The sequence below is a fragment of the Anser cygnoides genome, chromosome 2 (assembly GCF_040182565.1).
Source record: "Anser cygnoides isolate HZ-2024a breed goose chromosome 2, Taihu_goose_T2T_genome, whole genome shotgun sequence".
NCBI classification, from domain to species: domain Eukaryota; kingdom Metazoa; phylum Chordata; class Aves; order Anseriformes; family Anatidae; genus Anser; species Anser cygnoides.
In genome coordinates this window covers 14,989,692-15,009,269 of record NC_089874.1, presented here as the reverse complement: position 1 = coordinate 15,009,269, position 19,578 = coordinate 14,989,692, and the positions used below count along the sequence as shown (strand labels likewise).

Here is a 19,578-nt window from a genome sequence, read left to right as displayed (position 1 = left end):
GCTTGCAAATCAGGTATTACTGCAGGCCTCTGCGAAGATATTTTTACTAAGAGATTTCTTGTTTCATTAGAATGGCTCAAGGAAGCAAGAGACGTGATTAAGTCAAGCCTTGATTTATTATGGAATATGGATATGTCTCACACACAAAAATGTATTTGAGAGTGATTTTAATATTTAGTTTTAAAAGAATCTTGAGAAGAGAATTTACCTAAGAAAGTGGTTGATAATCATGAGCCAACTTTGCGAATGTCTGCACAGATGAGGAGCCCTAATCATTTGGTTGAGACCACTCAGGACAAGGCCACAGAAGGAAGAGGTCAGGAACTACCTATCTGAGTACAGTCACCAACAGAACAGTAATTTTTAAATAATCAATAATAATGATAATTTTTCAAATACATAAGTACTTTGGGACAGAGAACATCAACATCTGGTTTCAAGCTGCTCTTAAAAGACCTAAGTACAGGTGAGCGACAGAAAAGGTCGACATTCCACTTCTAAGGAAGCACGGTGTACTGGGACATCATGACTACAAACATGTTTCTTTACAATGAAGCGATATGAAGAACAAACGAGAGCTCAGTTCCACCCTAATACCTAAAGGCACTACTATTTTTTCAATGGGATCCTTCAAACCTCCCACATTTTTCCTCGTTCCAGGTGCCCTTTTCCCTTTTTATTTGCCCAGAACTACTGGCATATGTCCTGGCTCTTCACAGCCTTCAGTGCATGGCAGCACTCCCACCCCCTTCATTTCATCTAATCTTGAGCATCTGCCCATTTTCCTGCCATTCCAAATTGTTCTTACCCAAAATGAAATAAACACCAATGAGTCTTCTCTCACTTGCCCCTGAGAAATAAATCCCTTCTGCCAGATACATGCAGCCTCCCTTTGCTAATTCCTCTAAAAATTGGACAGGGTTTCTACCTGTCAATTATTTCTCTTTGGAGGTGACGGGCTGAAAGTAATGTCACTTCTTAGAGTCAGTAGGTGGATGAAGCTTTTGGCAACTCTCCCAGAAACCCTTTTCTTGTTTCTGCAAGAGACATACAGATATTGCTGGGGTAAAGTTGCTAATCTACAACTGTGCTGCGAATTTCAGCCCAAGAACATATGTTCTTGTGCTGTCAAGAGAGGGAACTGCAGTGAAAACATTACGTAGTGCCAACCGCCCACAAAAGATATATGGGTGCTCAAGCCCAATGCACAGAGCAGAAAATTAAGATTGTTCTCATTGCTTTGCTTGAAATGTCCATGTCATCTATAATCAATGAAATAGTCTGGAACAAAGCACAGCCATCTCTTCTTGTTATCTGAGTAGCTGAAGAAAACAATAATGGTGAGGAGTTGCTGTAGTTCAAATAACCTGAACACATTCACAAAAATTCAGTGTTAGTACTTTTGTAAGTGATAGAGAACTTCAAAAATGCACCTTTTAGAATGATAACACAAATTAAACTGTTGCTCATATTTGAGCAAGAAAGGAGAATTATTAACATCAATTCCTATGAGCAATAGGATTCACTATGAAATCTTGACTCACATGACAGAATCAAGATGCTGACAACAGAAATAAACAATCTAGCACAAATTAACTAAGTATTAATTCACAACATATGTTGCACAAGCAATTATTATTCAATTGCAGTTGTTTACTGCATCTTATCTGTTAAAAATAGATCTGCTCTATTTGAAGGATTAATGCATACAGTGTATAAAATAAAAAAGAGTAAAGGAAATTAACAACATCTGTAGCACTAGCTAACCTACATTAGTTCTAAACCATCTTCTTGATTTAATGTTCTCTTGTGCCTACCTTCCCATCACTACATGAGATCATATGAATTCCTTTCCATTTCAGTCACCGTGCTCCAGTAGACAGCAAATATTTTTATGAAAATCAAGAGCAAATACATGATGAACAACTAATGATGCAAGAAGACTAGTGTGAAAGATCAGCTGCTGTTCAATTCTCTCCAATTTCTGCTAACTTCGCACACTCAAATCTGACTATGCTATTTATGTACAGCCCTCTACATTCATGCTTGTGGAGTAATGAAGTACAGTCTCATTATGATTTCAGAAAAATTAAATGAAAATGTTAACACTTCAGAGGGATTAGATTATCACTTTTCTTCTCCAAATCAGAATACTGTAAAATACTTTTCAAAACAACACACACTTCTATACTGCACCAGCACAAGTGACAGAATATATACCTTCACCTACCTGAAATCCTGATCAAGCAGAGACCTAAAGGTACAAGGTTAAACTGAAAACTCTCTAAGAATGCGGACTTTAATGCCTATGAGCACTGTGTCTTTAATGATATTTTTGAAGTAACTAAAAACCCATGGGAGATAGGTGACTTCTTTAGCAGCATGTAAAGATTTCTTTATTTGGGGTTTGGGAGTTCTAGCTGCATCTTTTTAGCTTGTGTTTATACTACACAGAATTAATAACAATAAAGAAAAAAAACTGTAATAAGCTGCCTGTTTTCTGATAGAATCTTATGCTGTGCAGTCAGAATGGCAACTGAAAGTGCAACTTTCTGTAGGGCAACTTTCTGTTGGAAAAAAAAATCCTTTTCAGTTTGTTTTTATGTTACCATCACAATGTTGGGCAATGTAGGGAGCTGCACAAAAGGGAATCTTTCTTAACAGCTTCTTTTTTTTTCCAATAATGCACTGAGGAGAGTGCTTCCTACTGACTTCTCCAGCTAGTAAAGCAATTCAGGTAGAGATACTGAAATCATATTGAAAAAATGAAAAAAAAAAATGAAAGCAAGTAATACAGCATTTGCAATTTTTGCTTTGTATTACTTGACTAGTGCCTCAGAAAATGAAAACTAGCATTGCTATGTCAGAAAGACAGAGCCAGAATGGCTGTAGGCATGCAGATTATTCACTGACATTAGGACTTCTGTGGAGATAGAAGAAGTCATTATAGAAACTGCCTATTTGCATTCCAAGAAAATGTGTGACAGTATTTAGGCCCTGCTTAACAGAGTAATGAGTAATCAGAGCTTCAATGGCACTTAATGGCAAAATTAAACATTTGTAACACCTGCTGTGGGTGCCACTGAGGACTTGCTAAGAAGAAGGTACGCATGTGACTGGCACAGTGTTCTGTTGATAATGTGGTTTGTTGGACAAGGTCTGAAAACAAAGGTTTAAACCTGGAGTAGATGAGAGGACAAAACAAGTGAAGATGCATGCACGTTTCTCATTTATTGAATGTAGAGGTGAAAAGAAATATACCTTTCTTTCATGAGTAGTGGGTACGCCAGGGGTGTTCTGCTTGAGGAAGCCTGCTGTTGTGGACCACCTTGTAGGGTTTTTCCGTGAAGGTTCTTCTGAAGAAAAATTTGTATCACTTACAGATGTTGAGAGGCCAATCAGTGCAGGGTCACTACTCCGCCGTACATGAAGAGGCATATCTGAAAAACGAAAGAGACAGTAAATAAACTCTGACTAGATTTAAAATGTTTTTCACATAGGAAAAAATATTTTTTCAAGCTCTGGATGGGTGGTTTTGACCAAATGTGGTTTTGCAGGGTAACCAGTTATTGACCTCAGCATAGTTCCTCAAGGACAAGGTCTGTTTCCTTTAAAACCACAGCCTTGCTGCTTGACCACATGAGAAGAAAACAAGGGCCAAACATAATTCTTTTAACCTTGTACAGCTCTTTGGCTTTATAAGTACAAACATGGTATCGCTACCATCTGTCGGTTGTTGTGTAACATTAAAACAAAAGAACAGCATAAGCTTGAGCAACCAACTAAGGCAACTTAAAGCTATTTTAAAGGACAAGTAGCCAAAGGTCTAAAGAGCCTGATGCCAAAACAAGAAGTGGACTAGGACCACGCTTCCCAGTGTGGGCACTGCCAGCCAGAGCGTGCTTGCAAGGGGTGGCACAGCAGCCTCTGCAGGGAAAGGCAGCTCCTCTCCTTGGAAAATACACTCTCCATGCCTTTCTTAGAACTTAAGGAAGTGACTGGTTTCTGTTCTGCATTATTCCTTCTCCTGACTGTGTCTGGAAGGTCTGTGTTGATTTACCTGGATTCCCTTAGCTTTCCAGCTGGCATGACTGACAGGAGAAAAATATTTCATTAGTAATAAATGGTGCATCAGGCAGGTAGACCAGTTGGAAAGAGATAGGGTTTTTTAATATACGTGGAGGTCAAATCAGGTCTGGAAACTTTGATGGCACATTAAAGTTAGTTTCTCTTGAAATACAACTTAATTTTTCCAATTTCATGTATTATCCTACAGCAAATACCCACACATCTACAGTCTTCGTGCCCAAACAGAAGTTTCATTGCCTGCATTTGCGACCTCTTAGCACTCTCCCACTCAACACCAGAATGGAGGTGATGTGATTTATCAGTCTTATTTCTCTTTACTGCTGCACTGAGAACCTTGAATGCAAAGTGAAAAAGGAAAAGGTGAAAACTATGGCACATGAGCAAGCAGAGTCAGTGGGGAAGGCACACTGGCCAACATCTGAGAATGATACCAGGACTACTTTTTAATGCCATGATCAAACACTTCCTGAAGAAGCTGAAGATTCACATGTCACAATACCAGCCAGAAAACACAATGACAGCAGTTGGATAACTGACTACTCTTAAGCTTTACAATATCATTATGTTAAAGCTACATAGAGCAACATGAAAATACAAAATCTTATTTTGTATGGCATTATAAAGACACTGAGAAATATAGCAGGTCATGCCACACAGAGAAAATAAATGTGCAAGGAGCTTTTTGGAACAACCAGGACTCGTGCTGCTGAGATATGCACAAGTGGTACATGACAAAACACCAGAACAGTCATTCTATTTCATGTCCAATCTGGTAAATTAGAATAACAGAGAATTAATTAATGTTTTTCCCACTAACACTGTACTATTTCTCTTCCCTTTGAAAATTCTTTTTTTTTTCATTTTCATAACAAAGACGTTCATAAGAGTTAATTTCCAGCAAAGATTTTTTTTTCTTTTATAAATATGTATATACGAGAGTATAATGGGACAAGAAGTAATTAAAAGAATATTTCAGGAAAGATCGCGTTAATTATGCAGAAAAGTATTTATGGTCTGAGTCAACTCTACTTAGAATGTGATTACTCAGTATATACTCACAAAACACATAACAGAGGGTTTTTCTTTGATTGCCTTGTCTTCAACTACTTCAAGTTTTATGAAGCAGCTGAAAGCAAAGCCCCTCATTTCCCGCTAGATGATAAACATAATAAAAGTACACTAGCAAATCACCAGAGATCTATATAACAAAGGTGCCACAGCTGTGGTCACAGGCAACAGCACCACAAAGCATAATGAAGTGACCCATTAACAGCGGTGTCTGTGCTGCTGCCTTCGCTCCGAACGGACACTCATTTATTGGATTAGCCTGGTCAAGAAAGTGGGTCTGTAGCATGAGTGGTGCCACTTAAGAAAAATACCAATCTATATTTGTTCCAAGCAGCAGCGCATGCATATTATCCCGTTTGCCTTAGCTACCCACCCTCCATACAACAGGGAATTATCATTTTCAAACATGAGTTCACTTGCTCCTTATGCTCATACATCTATATATAAGCATGGCGATAGCAAAATGTTCTTGTATTTTTACACTCTTTCTTCAAATTACTTGACAAAACAAAAGTTCAGTTCAGTGAACTTCTGTAAGAGGAGAAGCTGAATTGCCAACAAAGAAATAAAGGGAAGAAAATGGAACTCAAGTCAGCACTTCTGGAGAGGAGAGAGCAATTATCACTGCATTGCCTTTTTCTTTGTAGGTAAAACATCACAGTTTGAACCATGCTAAGTGTCAGAGACTTTTCACAACACAGAAAATTAATTATGCAACAGAATTTCCAAATATTAATTTCCCAGAGAAAACATCAATGTGAGATGTTTCTCTAAAAAATTTATTTGCTGCTGAGCCACTTTTAATATGACCCATCTCATTTTATTAAGGTTAGCTACTGAGGTACTTTCAGACATTTATTGAACGTTTCTCCGAATCCCCAAAAGAACATTGTTTTGTTAATACAAAGATACAACTTGATCAGCTCTAGTCACTCCTTATGAAAATGGCTCCATGTACAAGGAAATGTAACTTGCGTTACTAACCAAACTTCACAAGAAAGTGAATTATAAAAGATAATCGTTTGGGTGTGCTAGATCTATGCATTTCCAAGTTAAATTAGAAGTTTGGGGTTGGTAATTTTTATTTTTATTTTTTATCACTGGAATGGGACAAGTATGTGGAGCTCTAGGGCATGGTCCTTGGCAATGGACAATACTTCACCAGGTATTGATCCAGGAATTAAATCTTATTCATGCTGCGTTAACCACAACTGATAAATACCATCTCCTGTATTCCTCTCTCCAACTCTATTCTGAGAGACTGCTCTAGCTCAGTTTCCATACAGTCCATTAGAACAACAACAAAAAAGAATACATTGAACAGATTTTTCTACCAATATATTGGTGGTTACAATCTTCAGGTTTCCTTAAATTTATAGATTTGAAGACGATATACTTTGAAATATTAAAAGGAAAATCAAAGGAAAGAAACTTAATAATTAAACCACAAGATGAAGTACACATGGGACCAATGCAATGTCACTGATTTCAGGATGATGGCTGATAGTGTTTGAAGTCTGGGGTTTCTTTGAAGACTGGATAAAACAGCAATGAACTCTAATCACAAGGCTTCAAATTCTCTGTGGCACTAATGCACTGTAAATATTGATTTGCTTCAGCAGCTAAGGTGCCTTTTAAATAAGCACTTGAAATGGTAAATCTAATAATGAATTACAGGAAGTTTTAAAAGTCTAAGAATTAAGGAAAAATTAAATTAAAAATCATGAAAGTCATCACTAACTCAGTTCTTGAGCCTTATTCAAGGACTTTAAGTATTCAGCAACAAGTCCAACCCCTAGAAGTTGAGAAAGAATTATGTGTGACAGAGAATCCCATTAAGTTATGTATATGGCCACAGTTATGTTAGAAAATGGTTATTTGTAGGATAAATCCAAGCTGGGTAACAAAATGCCCACATTCATAATCATGAAACTCTGACTGGAAGTCTCATTTTATTAAAAGCAACAGCAGTTTCACTATAAATTATAAAAACAGCCAATATACATTTTATAACCATCTTTAAACGCTAAGAACACAGAGTTGTACCTTTCCTTCCTGCCAGCAATTCCATTTTTATTTTAAAAGGGTCATCACCTTTTCTGATTTTCAAACGTGCTCGCGAGCAAAAGCGTGAGAGGATCTGGCAAATTTCATCCATAAAGCTGACTGCCTCGCCCCGCCTGCAGCCATGCCACGCGAAGGCTGCTGGTCTTTCAGAGGGGAGCATATATATATGTTCCCATATCAATTTCCTCTCAGACAGCAGCTTAGAGGGTATGACTAGAAAAAGATGCGTAGCACGGACAATTTTTCACTGTGAAGATTTCAGCTGATGTTTCAGCTCCTCACGATCACTGGCAGCTTGCAGTTTGGCATGCAGTGAATTTTAAGACATGAAAAATGGGCTTAAGGTCATTTTTGGCCACCTCAAACAGGCTATCAGGCCCAAGACTGAGGAGTAGACCCAAATAGGATTTTTTATTATTATTTTTTTCTTCCCCCCACACACTCAAGAGCTTTCTCTAGGAAAATGATGATTCAGTAAAACCAAAAAAACTCTGTGGGAAAGAGTAGGTTTCAGCAAGGAAGTTTCGCAGGTTAGACAGAGTTTCTTGAAGCGAGCCTGGATGTACATTGTAGGTACATCGAGTTCTGTCATACATGTAAGAGAAATCCTACCTCAGATGCAGAGAGATGCAGAGATCCTACCTCAGCATCAAAAAACTGGTCGGGGCCGGGAGAAAGAGATTCAACAGTTTTACTGCTTGTGTCACCCATCTGGTTCATCCTACCACCCAAATCCTCATTGGTCTTCAAGAAGAAGGATGAGTTCGGGTCCATCCTGGGGCTGAGGACAGCAGGACTGCTTCTTTAAGCCTGAAGTATTTAAAACTACAAGCTAAGACTTCATCAATATTTAACTGAAATACCTGTTAAAAATATTTAGATTAGCCTTGAGTTTCACACACCAGCACAGTTCCTACAGCGACGGTTCAAATTTCAGTAGGTCCAGTCCAGCTCCTTGTTCCACTCAGCTGGACACAGTGAGAGAAAAACATCTCCTATGACCTTCAAAACCTCAAATCCCCCAAATCTGATCAGCTTTCATTCCTGCAAGCCTCTAGAGACAAGATGATGATAACTTCCACAGAACGTTGAGGCTGTTGCAAACTGACCTGCTACAAAGGTTTTCAATGCTTTTTCTCTTCACATAGAAAAAAATGAGTCAGAGAACAAAAAAAATAACTGATTGTGAACTTTGCTACAGACTGCATTAAACCCTAACAGCAATGAATATAAATCAGCACTTCTATTCAAGATTAACAATACAGTGCAAATCAAAAGTAGGCATCTAGAATTAAAAAAGAAAAATATAACAAAAATGTAAGCAGTTCCAGGAGGTAAAGACCTACACGCTGTACAACTATGCCATCTTTCCTCAAAGGGTAACTCAGGCGTGCAATACAGGGAGGACTACTGGGAGGATGCAAAATGGTAGAACTACGTGGCCACACGTTACCAGATACAGACCTTTACAGAAACATATTTTCAGACATGACAGCAAAGGAAAAGCGTATATATACCCCTAACTGTCTCTTCATGGCACAAAGCAATGTTTTTCTCTCCTACAGAAACCAGTCTTCTTTTACATAACTATGATATGATTCTGTAAAAGAATTTACAGCATTTCCCAAAGAGAACACTATTTGGTCAAAATCTTTAAAATATATATATATATATATATATGTATTTCTTCTTCTCAATTTGTATTATTATTATTTTCCCAAGCTGATACTTCTGTTATGAGTTATCTCCCCTTCACTTAAAAACCTATCTTTCCTTTCATGTGTCACATACAATTACAGCATTTCCCATGGTCATAACCATTGCTCGGTGCTAAGGAATACACAACTTCACCTCTGCCTTCTCTTAACTCTCTGTTGGCGTTCATTTTTGTAAATATTATTCTGGTCTTAACCTGTTCAGAAAACACCCATACAAATGTAGAAATGTCATCATGTCTGGAAGAATTGATGACATTAAAAAGAAAGCAACCAATCCATCAAAAAAGTCTTATATAGCAGAAGAGACAAAAATCCTTACCTACTTAATATCACTTTAATTTTCTTCTAGTAGAACCTAAGTTTTCAGTTTTCCCTTCCATGCCTGCTCAATGACTATAAAATTTAAAAACAAGAAAACATCAACCTGCCACAGATATTTTAATAATGAGGTGATGTTAAATCCTTATCTTGAAAGGCCTGTAAAATAACAGTCTTCTTTCTTTCTCTAGTATTCTTTCTTCTTACTTTTGAATACTAAGATCCAGGGAGGAAAAAAAATGATTGCACCTTGAAACTCAATTTACTTAGACACTGACTTTTAAAGCTAATTAGGGAAAGATCTTTAAAACTGAAATTAAAATTTAATTATGTACACTCTTTCCATCTCCTTTCTCTGGGCTTTTTTCTAAAATGCAAATGTCTTTGCATGCCAAAAGAAAAGACAAAAATGTCAGATCTTACAAATGCTCTACTCATCTCTGTCAAAAATTACGTTTTAGTATGTTTTAATGAGCTGCAGTCTCAGTTTTTTGGGTACATTCATTGTGGATTTCTTTAAATTGTTCTGGATTACCTTTTCACCCATTTTCACACCATTGCTGCAGATCTAGGAAAAATGCACTTACAGCCCCCAAGATGTTACAAATTATTGCCAAATTCTGTTCATTACTTCTTCAAGCACTTGTGTGAGAGTAGAAGTATTGTAGTCAACTTTACTTCTGCTGACATCAGTGAACAACCCTACACAATAAGATTCTGACTGATTTTTAGTTATAGTTATTTTCTATTGAAGGTACTGGGGTTTTGCATCTTCATTCAAAACTCATTTTGTGGTGCAGACAAGGGTGTGCAGAGACGGGAGCAAATTCCTAGCTAGTTTGAGTTGATAATGCCAAGAAGGTTGGCAGGTATTATTCTTGCCACAGCTTTGAAAAATCCCCTAAAACTGAGTGCTAAAATTTCCCATCACATAATACAATGATGGGAAAACTGTGTATTGCTCGTGGTATAAGTGCTTGTGGTAGGCTTGGAAAGGCTCACTTAGAGGAGGAAGTCTGCAAATTTTTCCTGGAGAAAAGGAAAAAATAGAGATGCAACAACAGGATTTAGATTGTAACTTGAAGAACTCAATTAGGAAGAACCAAGAATGATAATAATGTGTATACTACACATTATGGTTCTTTCATTAGTGAGTTTCAACCAGAGAAAACCTGCTGTGGTCACCCCTGTGCCATCACCTCCTCTGTCTGGTCCCCAGGTCACCGCTGTGCTTTTATGTGAGGAGTGAAAGGGGTGGGCAGAAAGTGCCGCTGCGCCGCAGTGCAAGGTATTAGGGGTTCAAAACTACCTGTCAGCTTCTTTAGTCTGTATCCATTTCTGACTTCCTCTTAAATCAAACTTTCAACATCTGTTGCTGACACAGCCTCATACATCACCTCCCGTGTGAGGTGGAAATTCGTATGTGGATCGTGTCCAGGTACCAGAGTTAGGTATTCTTAATTGTAATTCAGCGTGTGTGTGTGTGTAATTAGCAGGGGACTTCTTGTTACACAAATCCTTACAAAGCTGGAACGGGAATCTCTCCCCCACCTTACTCTCCATCAGAACCTCGTGCAGCACTCTTGCTCCTGATTTATGGAGCTACACGACTTTCCTGTAAAGTCAGCTGTAAAACCATAAAGGTCTGCATGGCCCCGAGGGCTGAGGAGCATCATCGCTGCTCATCAGCAGCACTGCTGGGGCTCCTGCCCTGACCCACACAGCTGGCAAAGGAAATCTTACCCATCAACACTGTCCAGGGCAAACAGCACTGCACACAGCGAGGAATGAAAACCTACAGCATTTCTGCTGGGGCTTAGGTAAAAAGTAAACAAAAACCCTTCTGGATTGGTTAAAAAATTAATTAATTAATTAATTTAATTTAATTAAATATATATAGCCCAGGGTGAGCACGGCCATCTCCGGCCTTGCTTCACTCCAGAGAAGTTCCAAAATTGTCAAAAACCCAGTTAAGGTTATTTAAGACATGAAAATGAACGCTCACATCCAGCTCACAGGCCACTGTGAGGCAGCAGAAGGCAACAGGTTTGGGGTATCAACACCTGGAGGTGGAGCAGAACCTGTGTTGCCCAAAATCCACATAGCTTCATTACAGAAATGTTTTAGATAGTTATGATAGTTATGACAACCAAAAAAACTTTTAATATAATAATTTAGAAGATTTTTTTTGTCAGAAATGATCTGTACATACATTTTCATATCTGCATGCATGGAGTTTAAAGAAAAAAGAAGGTGTGGGAAGGAATATATTCTACTGCACGCTCCTGAGTTTCTCACATGGCCAAAAAAAAATACAACTAACTTCTACAACAAGATAGAGCGTACACGGTCCTGAACAACTATTAAAAATGACTAACAGCTTCTGTAATTTTAATGGCACTTGTTCTTGTTTCCGTGACAGAAATATTTACTGGGATTATTAGAAACATGTTGGAACTCAAGAAACGCGCTCTCATTTAAAGTGTTATCAAATCCCTGTGAGTTAATATTTCACTGAGCTCGTTTCTGCTGCTGGTGACCAAGATGAGCAAAAGAGCTAGGAAAAGACCACGTCCTGTCACCCCACACGCTCTGACAAATAATTTTTAGCAGAAGGCTCTTCTGCACATGGGGACTAACACAGCTCAGAGGCAAAGCACAGGGCATGAAGATCTCGAGGTAAGAGCACTATTTTCCATCATTCAGCTACAAGCATCAAGCCGAATCCCCAAAGACGAATCAAGTATTTGCGTGTTTAACGAACGAGATGAAATGCCCCCAGCCCTCATCGGCTTGGGATGCGCAGCAGTGGGGCTGCCGTGCCCACGACACGGGAGGGCAGACAGCACAGCTCTGTGCAAGGAGATGCGATGCTGTCCCTGGCCAGGTGGGTCAGAGGATGGGCTGGGAAGCTGTGAGAGGCAACAGGGGACAACACAAACCTGTTGGCGTCAGAACAAGCTCTTTCCGATTACCTGAGTGGGGAATAAGATGCTCCAGCTATCAGTACAAGGCGCTGAAATCTTCTCATTAGCTCTCAAGGTTAAAGATCACGTTCTGCAAAAACCTCTGGTGCTCCCAGTAGCCAAATAGGGAGTAAGGCAATTTAGACTACACTGGAAGTTGTTAGTTAAATTGTTTAGATAATGCCCACAATGGGACAATAAAATGGAACATCTGCTGCTCTCCAAGGGGTGACGGACCAACAGACATCTTTAATTCTTCTGCCCTACTAGAAGCAGATTATACTAATAAACTGTATCTCCTTCTTTCTTAAAACCAAGCTTAATGAGTGGTAGGAGACTTAGCTGCTGCTTGAAGTTGAACAACCCTACCTGTATTTATATGTACTTCACCAAACCCCTCACAACTTCAGGGAGCCTGAATCGGTCTCTTCTGGAAATGCAGAAAACCCACCACCCCTTTAGCAACATTTCCCCCTCCTCCCTTTTACAGCCCTGGAAGCACGTGGTTACACTGCATGCCTAATTACGCAGCTCTCGCTTCTTTTTTTATGTCACATTGCTAAGGCTGAAGAGAGTCAAAATTATTCCTAAAAGTTCAAAACTAAGAATAAGCAAATAAGAAGAAGCTCAGCTGAGTTCAAAAAGAAATCTCGCTACATGAAAGACGGTTTGTGAATTTTTGGATCAATGACTTTTCAGGCTTACCGTTGCCAATTTTCATCACCATTTGTGATTGGTTCTAGCCCAGAGATGAAGATCGGCTTTCTTAGTGGAGATACAGTTTTAGCCAGAACTAACAGAAGATATTTACTGCAATACTATGGTACGTACATCATGCCAGAATTTGTCAGGCTCCCAGCAGCTAACTTTTCCAAGCTGTCTCCACACCACCAGCCTCACTCCTTGTATCATTCTATAATGCGCTACTACAGTTTGGGATTATCTTCACAGAGAAAGGGGACATAAGGCAGGCGCATTTTATTTTACAATTATTACTAAGAAATGATTATGAATATTACTAATTTTATACTATTAAGCATTTTTCATTCTTCAAAGGTGGTTAATGAGGTTTTTATTGTTCTGCAACCCAAAATGCATTGATACATTGAGATGAGAAAAGGAGGGGACAGTCACTGTACATGACTTAGTCCTCTTCCACTAGTATGAATAATTGGAGGCCTATGCTTGAACAAGAGGAATCCCATCAGATTCAAAGGGAAATTAATAGCCCAGGAAAGAATACCCGGAAAACACACTGCCAGTAGCTTGCTGGACAAAAGTAGTCTGCAAAGCCACTCCAACACATTGCATTTTCCACAGAGCAGAAGAAAAATGCTGTTACAACTGATCTGCGACCTGCACACAGTTAAGTGCCTCGTGCTCCTCCTACATGTACCTCTCTCTCCCAGGCCTCCCTGCAGAAATACAGCATAATGCCTGTCCATGGGCTGGCAACAAAGCTGACAAAAGCTCTACAGTTTTATGGACAGAAGAGAAACGATGGAAGAAAAAGATCCCCAGCTCATCGGGGCCTTTAGTCCTTGCAAGGTTCGGTAAGGACAGCTGGTACGTGGCTGGGCACCCACCTCCCTGCATGGCAGGCACCCCACACCATCACAGCAAACAACCTCAGTCTACAAGAAAACATATCCACAAGTGAGACAGGAACACGGAAGGGTCACTATCCATCCAACCGCCACCACGGTAAGGGAGGAGCTACCTTTCCGCAGGAGAGCACACTAGGCTGCTCATAGATGTCACGGTCAGTAGGTGAAGGACAGCTGCAAGAGCACCGTGGTGACCAGGCAGGACTCCCCTACCCAGCATGTAGCTGCACACCTGCAAGATGCTGCTGCTACAACCAAAAGTAAAAATCGCTGTTATTTTTTCTTTTTTTTTTTAAGTTCTCCACAAAGGCTCTGTGAAATGCAATTCAGTTATTTTCCACTCCTTAAAGGAAGATGGTTATCTTGCATAACCACAAAAAGAAAGCCACAGGAGAAAAGAGCCATCTCCTGTACTGATGCAGTTATTTTTTTAACCCACCTGAGAACGATGGATTTTACGGAACAATTCTCAGTATCTGTTTTTTTTCCTTACATTAGAATTTAGAAAGCTTTCTGGTGCTACAACCTCCCTAGCATATTGATTTTTCAGTCCATGTATCCTTATGAGGTTTGTACACAGCACCTGGACTTTCACAGCATACACGAGGGGAAGATGCACAGATGACTGCGAGTAGAACATCTACAGGCTCACAGATCATCAGCTTCTCTGCAGCGTGCAGCAAGGAGTCCGTGTGCTTCTAGCAGGAAGGTTTTTTGAAGCCCTTAGATCAAAATCTGAAAGTCACTGTACGAAACTGTTCACAAATATTTTGCCAAACTACAGTATTTTTACATTACACGTGGTGCTTCTGACTAAAAAGTAGTTTACTGTTTAATAAAAGTAGCTATATTGAATTTCATGTAAAACATCTGAGAGCAGAGAAATAGATTATTGTTTAGTTACCTAATATTTATGTAATCTCTGAGGGCAGAGGCAGGCATTTTAACAACTATGAGAGCTAGCGTATTTAATATTCCATATCAGATGTCAAAAAATGTATCATTTAAAACAGTATCTATGACACTAGCTCATCACTACAAATAAAAAAGGTTATTTAAAACAGAGAACCCTATAACCACTCATGCAGATGTTTTTTAAGTCCACTACAGAATAAAAGTAAATCTGCATTCATACAGATACCCATTGCATTTAGTTGGCATTTTTAACTGAATATGAAGCATAGTCACTTAAACTAAAAATATTTGTCACATGTTTTTTGAAACTAAATAGCTTTTGAGAGTAAGTTCATTGCCTTGTGTTTCTTCTCTGGAATTTGTAAAGCTACTTAAAAAGTTATTAATTCATAACATAGTTCAAGTTTGTGCCTCAGAAGGGCTTGGATTTGTTTATTTTTAAAACATTTGAAAATACTTCCAAAGTATGTCCAACACACTTTGTCTTAGACTCAAAGTTCAAATTTAGGAGCAGAGAAAACAAATCGATTGGTCACATAACACAAGTACAAAATGCAGACTTTTTCAAAAAATTTAAAAAGGGGAGCCAGGACTAAGCACATACGGGAAATCACATCTATAGCGGAGGGTTGTCCCTGCCTCCCCATAACAGTATTTCTAGGAGAGGGGCTCAGCCTCAGCAGGAAAAAGCCAACAGCTGGCAAGGCTGCTCATGGAGGAAGGGCTCTCAGATGCAGGTCCAGTTTTTATCATTTCTAAGCTCTTGGAATCTAAGCATCATTGTACTTTTTGTGTGCTTACTATGGCACTTCTAACGAAGGGCAGACTAAAACAAAGCAAACAGGTATATTTGCATTTTTCTGAGATTAACAAAACCCTTTGTCCAAAGCAAACTGCCTCACACGTTCCTCTGAAACACTTGGGCAATCTCAAAAACAACTCCTGGACTCGATGCACTGATCGAGGCTCGTCATTTCTGTTGTTTCCATACTGGTGGAGAGAAAAGCAATTAGACACCTCTGTGAGCTTTGCGCCCCACAGCAGCAGCAGCGCAGCAGAGCTGGAAGCAGTTACAGTGAAAGGAACAGGAGCCAACACCCTAACCCTAACCCTAACCCTAACCCAATCCCACATGCAGATGTCCTCAGCCACCACTCATGGTTGGTACAAGGGCAGCACTGGGAAGTTGGTCCCCTTGTCCCCACTAATGCCAGGAGAGGCAGAGAGATGCTGCTCAGCGCTTCCAAAACCCGCAGCTGGGGACCTAGCCCACCCCACTGGGTCTCCGAATCCCACAGACAACCACGTCAAACAATCTCTTTTTCTTTTTACAGCAGATGGAAACAGAAGACCTGGACATCGTACACTTCAAATTACTAGCCTGTGGGACTCATCTGGAGATTACGAAAGAAATGAAAGCTTAATCTGCAAAAATATAGTATTAAGTTCTTTAGCAAAATATACTTTTGCAAATCTTGCTACCAAGAAAAAACAACCTTCCCAAACCCACATGGGAGGATAAAAGTCTTTGCATGAACAAAACATGTGAAAAAAAAATCTTGGATCAAAATTCACTCAGCAGCATGAGGCTGAAAAAAATTTCTCCTGATTTACTACACGGCAGTTTGCTTGTCTAGCCTTTCCAAACAGCAATATAACATTAGTGCGAGGACAGTGAGAGGGAAAATTGCTGCCTAAGTGGCAGGTTTGTCATTGTTTGACAATTCTAAAGAGTTCACTAGAAACTTCTGAAAGGAGCATCTCTAATTCCCTGAAATTACTGATAATCTGCCAAGTGAATGGAGAACAATTATGAAGAAAATTGAATGCTTCCAAACGCCAATTTGCTGTATATCCTGAATTAATATTGCATAAGTATTTTGGGTCTTTTTCTGTAAAAGCAAAGGAATAAAAACCTAGGTCTACAGGCATTTCTGCATGGCTTTTCTCACAGAATTTTATATCATCATCATTTTTGCGTTTTGTAACAATACTTAGCATTTGTGTGGTGCTTTACATTTTTAACCTATTTTTCTATTTGAAAAAAAAATAACATTATCTGTAAGGTAAACTAGCTCTTATGCATCGGTGGTTCAACAATAAGAGCCACAAGAGTACAAAGCCCTCAGCACAGACAGAGATATTATAAGCTGGTTTTCCACCAGATAAGTGGAGCCACACTTGCAAAACACCATTTCAGGCATTGTCACTGCTACAGCTACGCCAGCAGTTGGCCACCGAGTACTGTAAGGAGGAGAAATACTCTGGGAAGAAAGGGCTCAAGATGTCCATTTTTTAGCTGAGCCAAGCCAGATCAGTCGCTGTTGATGGGCCAAGAACGTGTAAAACATCGATGCAGGGTGTTTGGCAGCCTGGTTTTTGGGGCATTGGCTCCGTCTCCAGTCAGTCTGACAGGAGGCCGGGACCAGGCCGCGCCACTGTGAAGGAACCAGGTGCTGCTGCACAGCCGCGGGCTGCACGAAGGAGGAACCAAACCAAAACGCAAATGCAAAAATAACGTAAAGTGAATTGTCTCCCTTTTCTCCTTAAAGTAATAAAACACCAACACCACCAACAGAACTACTAGCTCTCCGCCTACAAACAACCCGGGGCATGGGTGGAAGTGAAAGAAGGTTGCTGGCTGTCTTGCAGGAGGAAAGGGGATTAAAACCACACAGGCAGAGAAGGGAAACGGGATGAGAAGACCACAGAACTGGCTGGAGCAGGCAGGGTAATCACGGGAAGGGAGTGCAGCTGGAGAAACTGCAACAACAAAAAAAAAAAAAGAAAACGTAAGAAAATAAATAAGGAAGAATGTTAAATGAGAAAAGCACAAGGCCAAGCATGCAAAGAATGGTTCACCTCACACACTGCAGCACCACGGCAAGTCTCCGAACAAGCCTCACAACTCAAATCCCGAAGACACCCTGTGATCATCTTGTCAAACACCTATATAAGCCCAGGTACGCTGTGCAATAATGTCTGCATTTAGTCTTTAACTTCTGTTGGAAATACAGAAAAATATTGACTTTAATTTCAAGACTTCAGGAGACAGAGAATCCATCAAAACCCCAGGACTGTCATTTTTAAAGCTTTGCAATTCACTGAATGTCTGCTGCGTCTGAGACATCCACAGTTTGTGTTTCAGGAAAGGTAATTCAAAATGTCATCATGCACTTACACAAATCTACGATTACACACAATACCATTTTTCATTTTGTGATTAACACTTGAGAAATAACAAAAGTGTAATCATGTGGGATTATCCTTCCTTTTCATTTCTTTTAAGGGTTTGGTTTCTTTTATTTTTTTTCTCTCTGTTTTTGGCACGGACCAGGTCTCAGATTCTAAAGATGGTTCTGCAAAGAGCAAGAAAGGGGCAGAGGGAGGGCAGAAGAAACTGACTCACTTTCTTTCATAGTCATACATCATTTACATGGCTCCTAGACTAATTGTTTATATGGCAAAGCAACATCAAGGAAACAGTTATGTATTTTTATTTGTCCTCAGGGAGATAAGCATTGCTTGCCACTAGCTCCTTTCTGCTTTTCTGATTCATGCTCCTTTGTTCTTCAATTCTTCGTGCCTTCTGTTTTCCTTTCTCTCTGTTTCTGTTCATGGGCTGATATGAATGGAAATTTTCAGTACAGAAATCTAAAATTTTCATTAAGCATCCAGTTAACCAAGCTTCACTGGCTTCTGAAGCTGGAAGTCAGCAGTGGGAAGCAGAGGAAGGAGCATCATGTCACCTGCCAGCCTTCCCAAAGGTTACACCCAGGTCCCCACACACTGGGCACCTCCCGTTCTGCAGCTTGCTGACTACAGAGAGCACAGAGCACAAGAAGAGCCTTAATAAGTAGCCCTACCACTGCCATTGCCTTACTTTTCATTGTTAAAAATGATCCTTCATGTGTCTTGCAGTAAATGACAGAAAAAAAAAAAAAAAGTGGAAAAAAAATAAGTCAGGAAATACAATTTATATTGCAATACAGGTGAAAAAAATAATCACAGCTAAAATGAAACAAATATTTTTTTTTCTGGTCAAGATGGAAGCAAAACTTGGAAGTTAAGCACATCTATCCGTGAGTGAAAAGGATCTTTCTAAAGCTGTGACTTTAAGATCAAGAACCTTTTCCACAGTAAGATTAAGCCAACGTGACGTTTTCTTTACATGCAACACGTGCCACCCCCAAGTTAAAAAAAAAAAAAAAGACAAGTATGGCTTTCCTTACAAAAGCCACCACTTTCTGATAAAGCATAAGATGCATTACTGGATTTAATTATTTACTAAACTTACTAAGTTCTACAAAAAAACATGGCCCATGAAATACCTTCCTCCCACAGAGGTCTGAAATTTTGCATCTCTCAGAGTGAATTCTAACTATGCACCAATCTTATCTGCTTTCATACAGAAAACACTGAAAATCTCCTGTCCTAGAACTCCAAGACATCTGCCAGAATGGGAGGTTTAAAGTAGAGGAAAACACAACCTCAATACCTCAATTTGCAAGGACTCAGTGCCTGGTAAACACGATTTGATTTTCAGAAAAGCCTTGAAAAGCACATGTACTCAGAAAATGTTTTAAACATCTGCTGAATCTTGGGGGTGGGGGCGTGGGGGGGATTGCAAACCAATAACACGAGAACAAATTAAAAATACTTCACTAAAAATATTTTTGACCCTTCGTAAAACATTCTGACTTTGAAAACGAAAAATGTAAATGAATGGAACAAAATCCTAGCCCTGTGAGAATTACGGAACTGAAGCCTGTACATGGCACATATAGCACGGCACAGATTGCTTGGTGTGAGTGAAGCTGATGTACTGCC

General features: G+C 39.5%; 1 protein-coding gene across 18 annotated transcripts in view; it reads right to left on the bottom strand.

The window, feature by feature from the left end:
- Window positions 1–19,578, bottom strand: part of PARD3 (par-3 family cell polarity regulator) — a 447,799-nt gene that overhangs the window by 268,182 nt on the left and 160,039 nt on the right. For all 18 annotated transcript variants that reach the window (XM_066991517.1, XM_066991514.1, XM_066991515.1 and 15 more), the window contains one exon: window positions 3,262–3,440. In XM_066991517.1, the coding sequence (XP_066847618.1) occupies window positions 3,262–3,440 (179 nt within the window). The remainder of the gene's footprint in view (window positions 1–3,261; window positions 3,441–19,578) is intronic.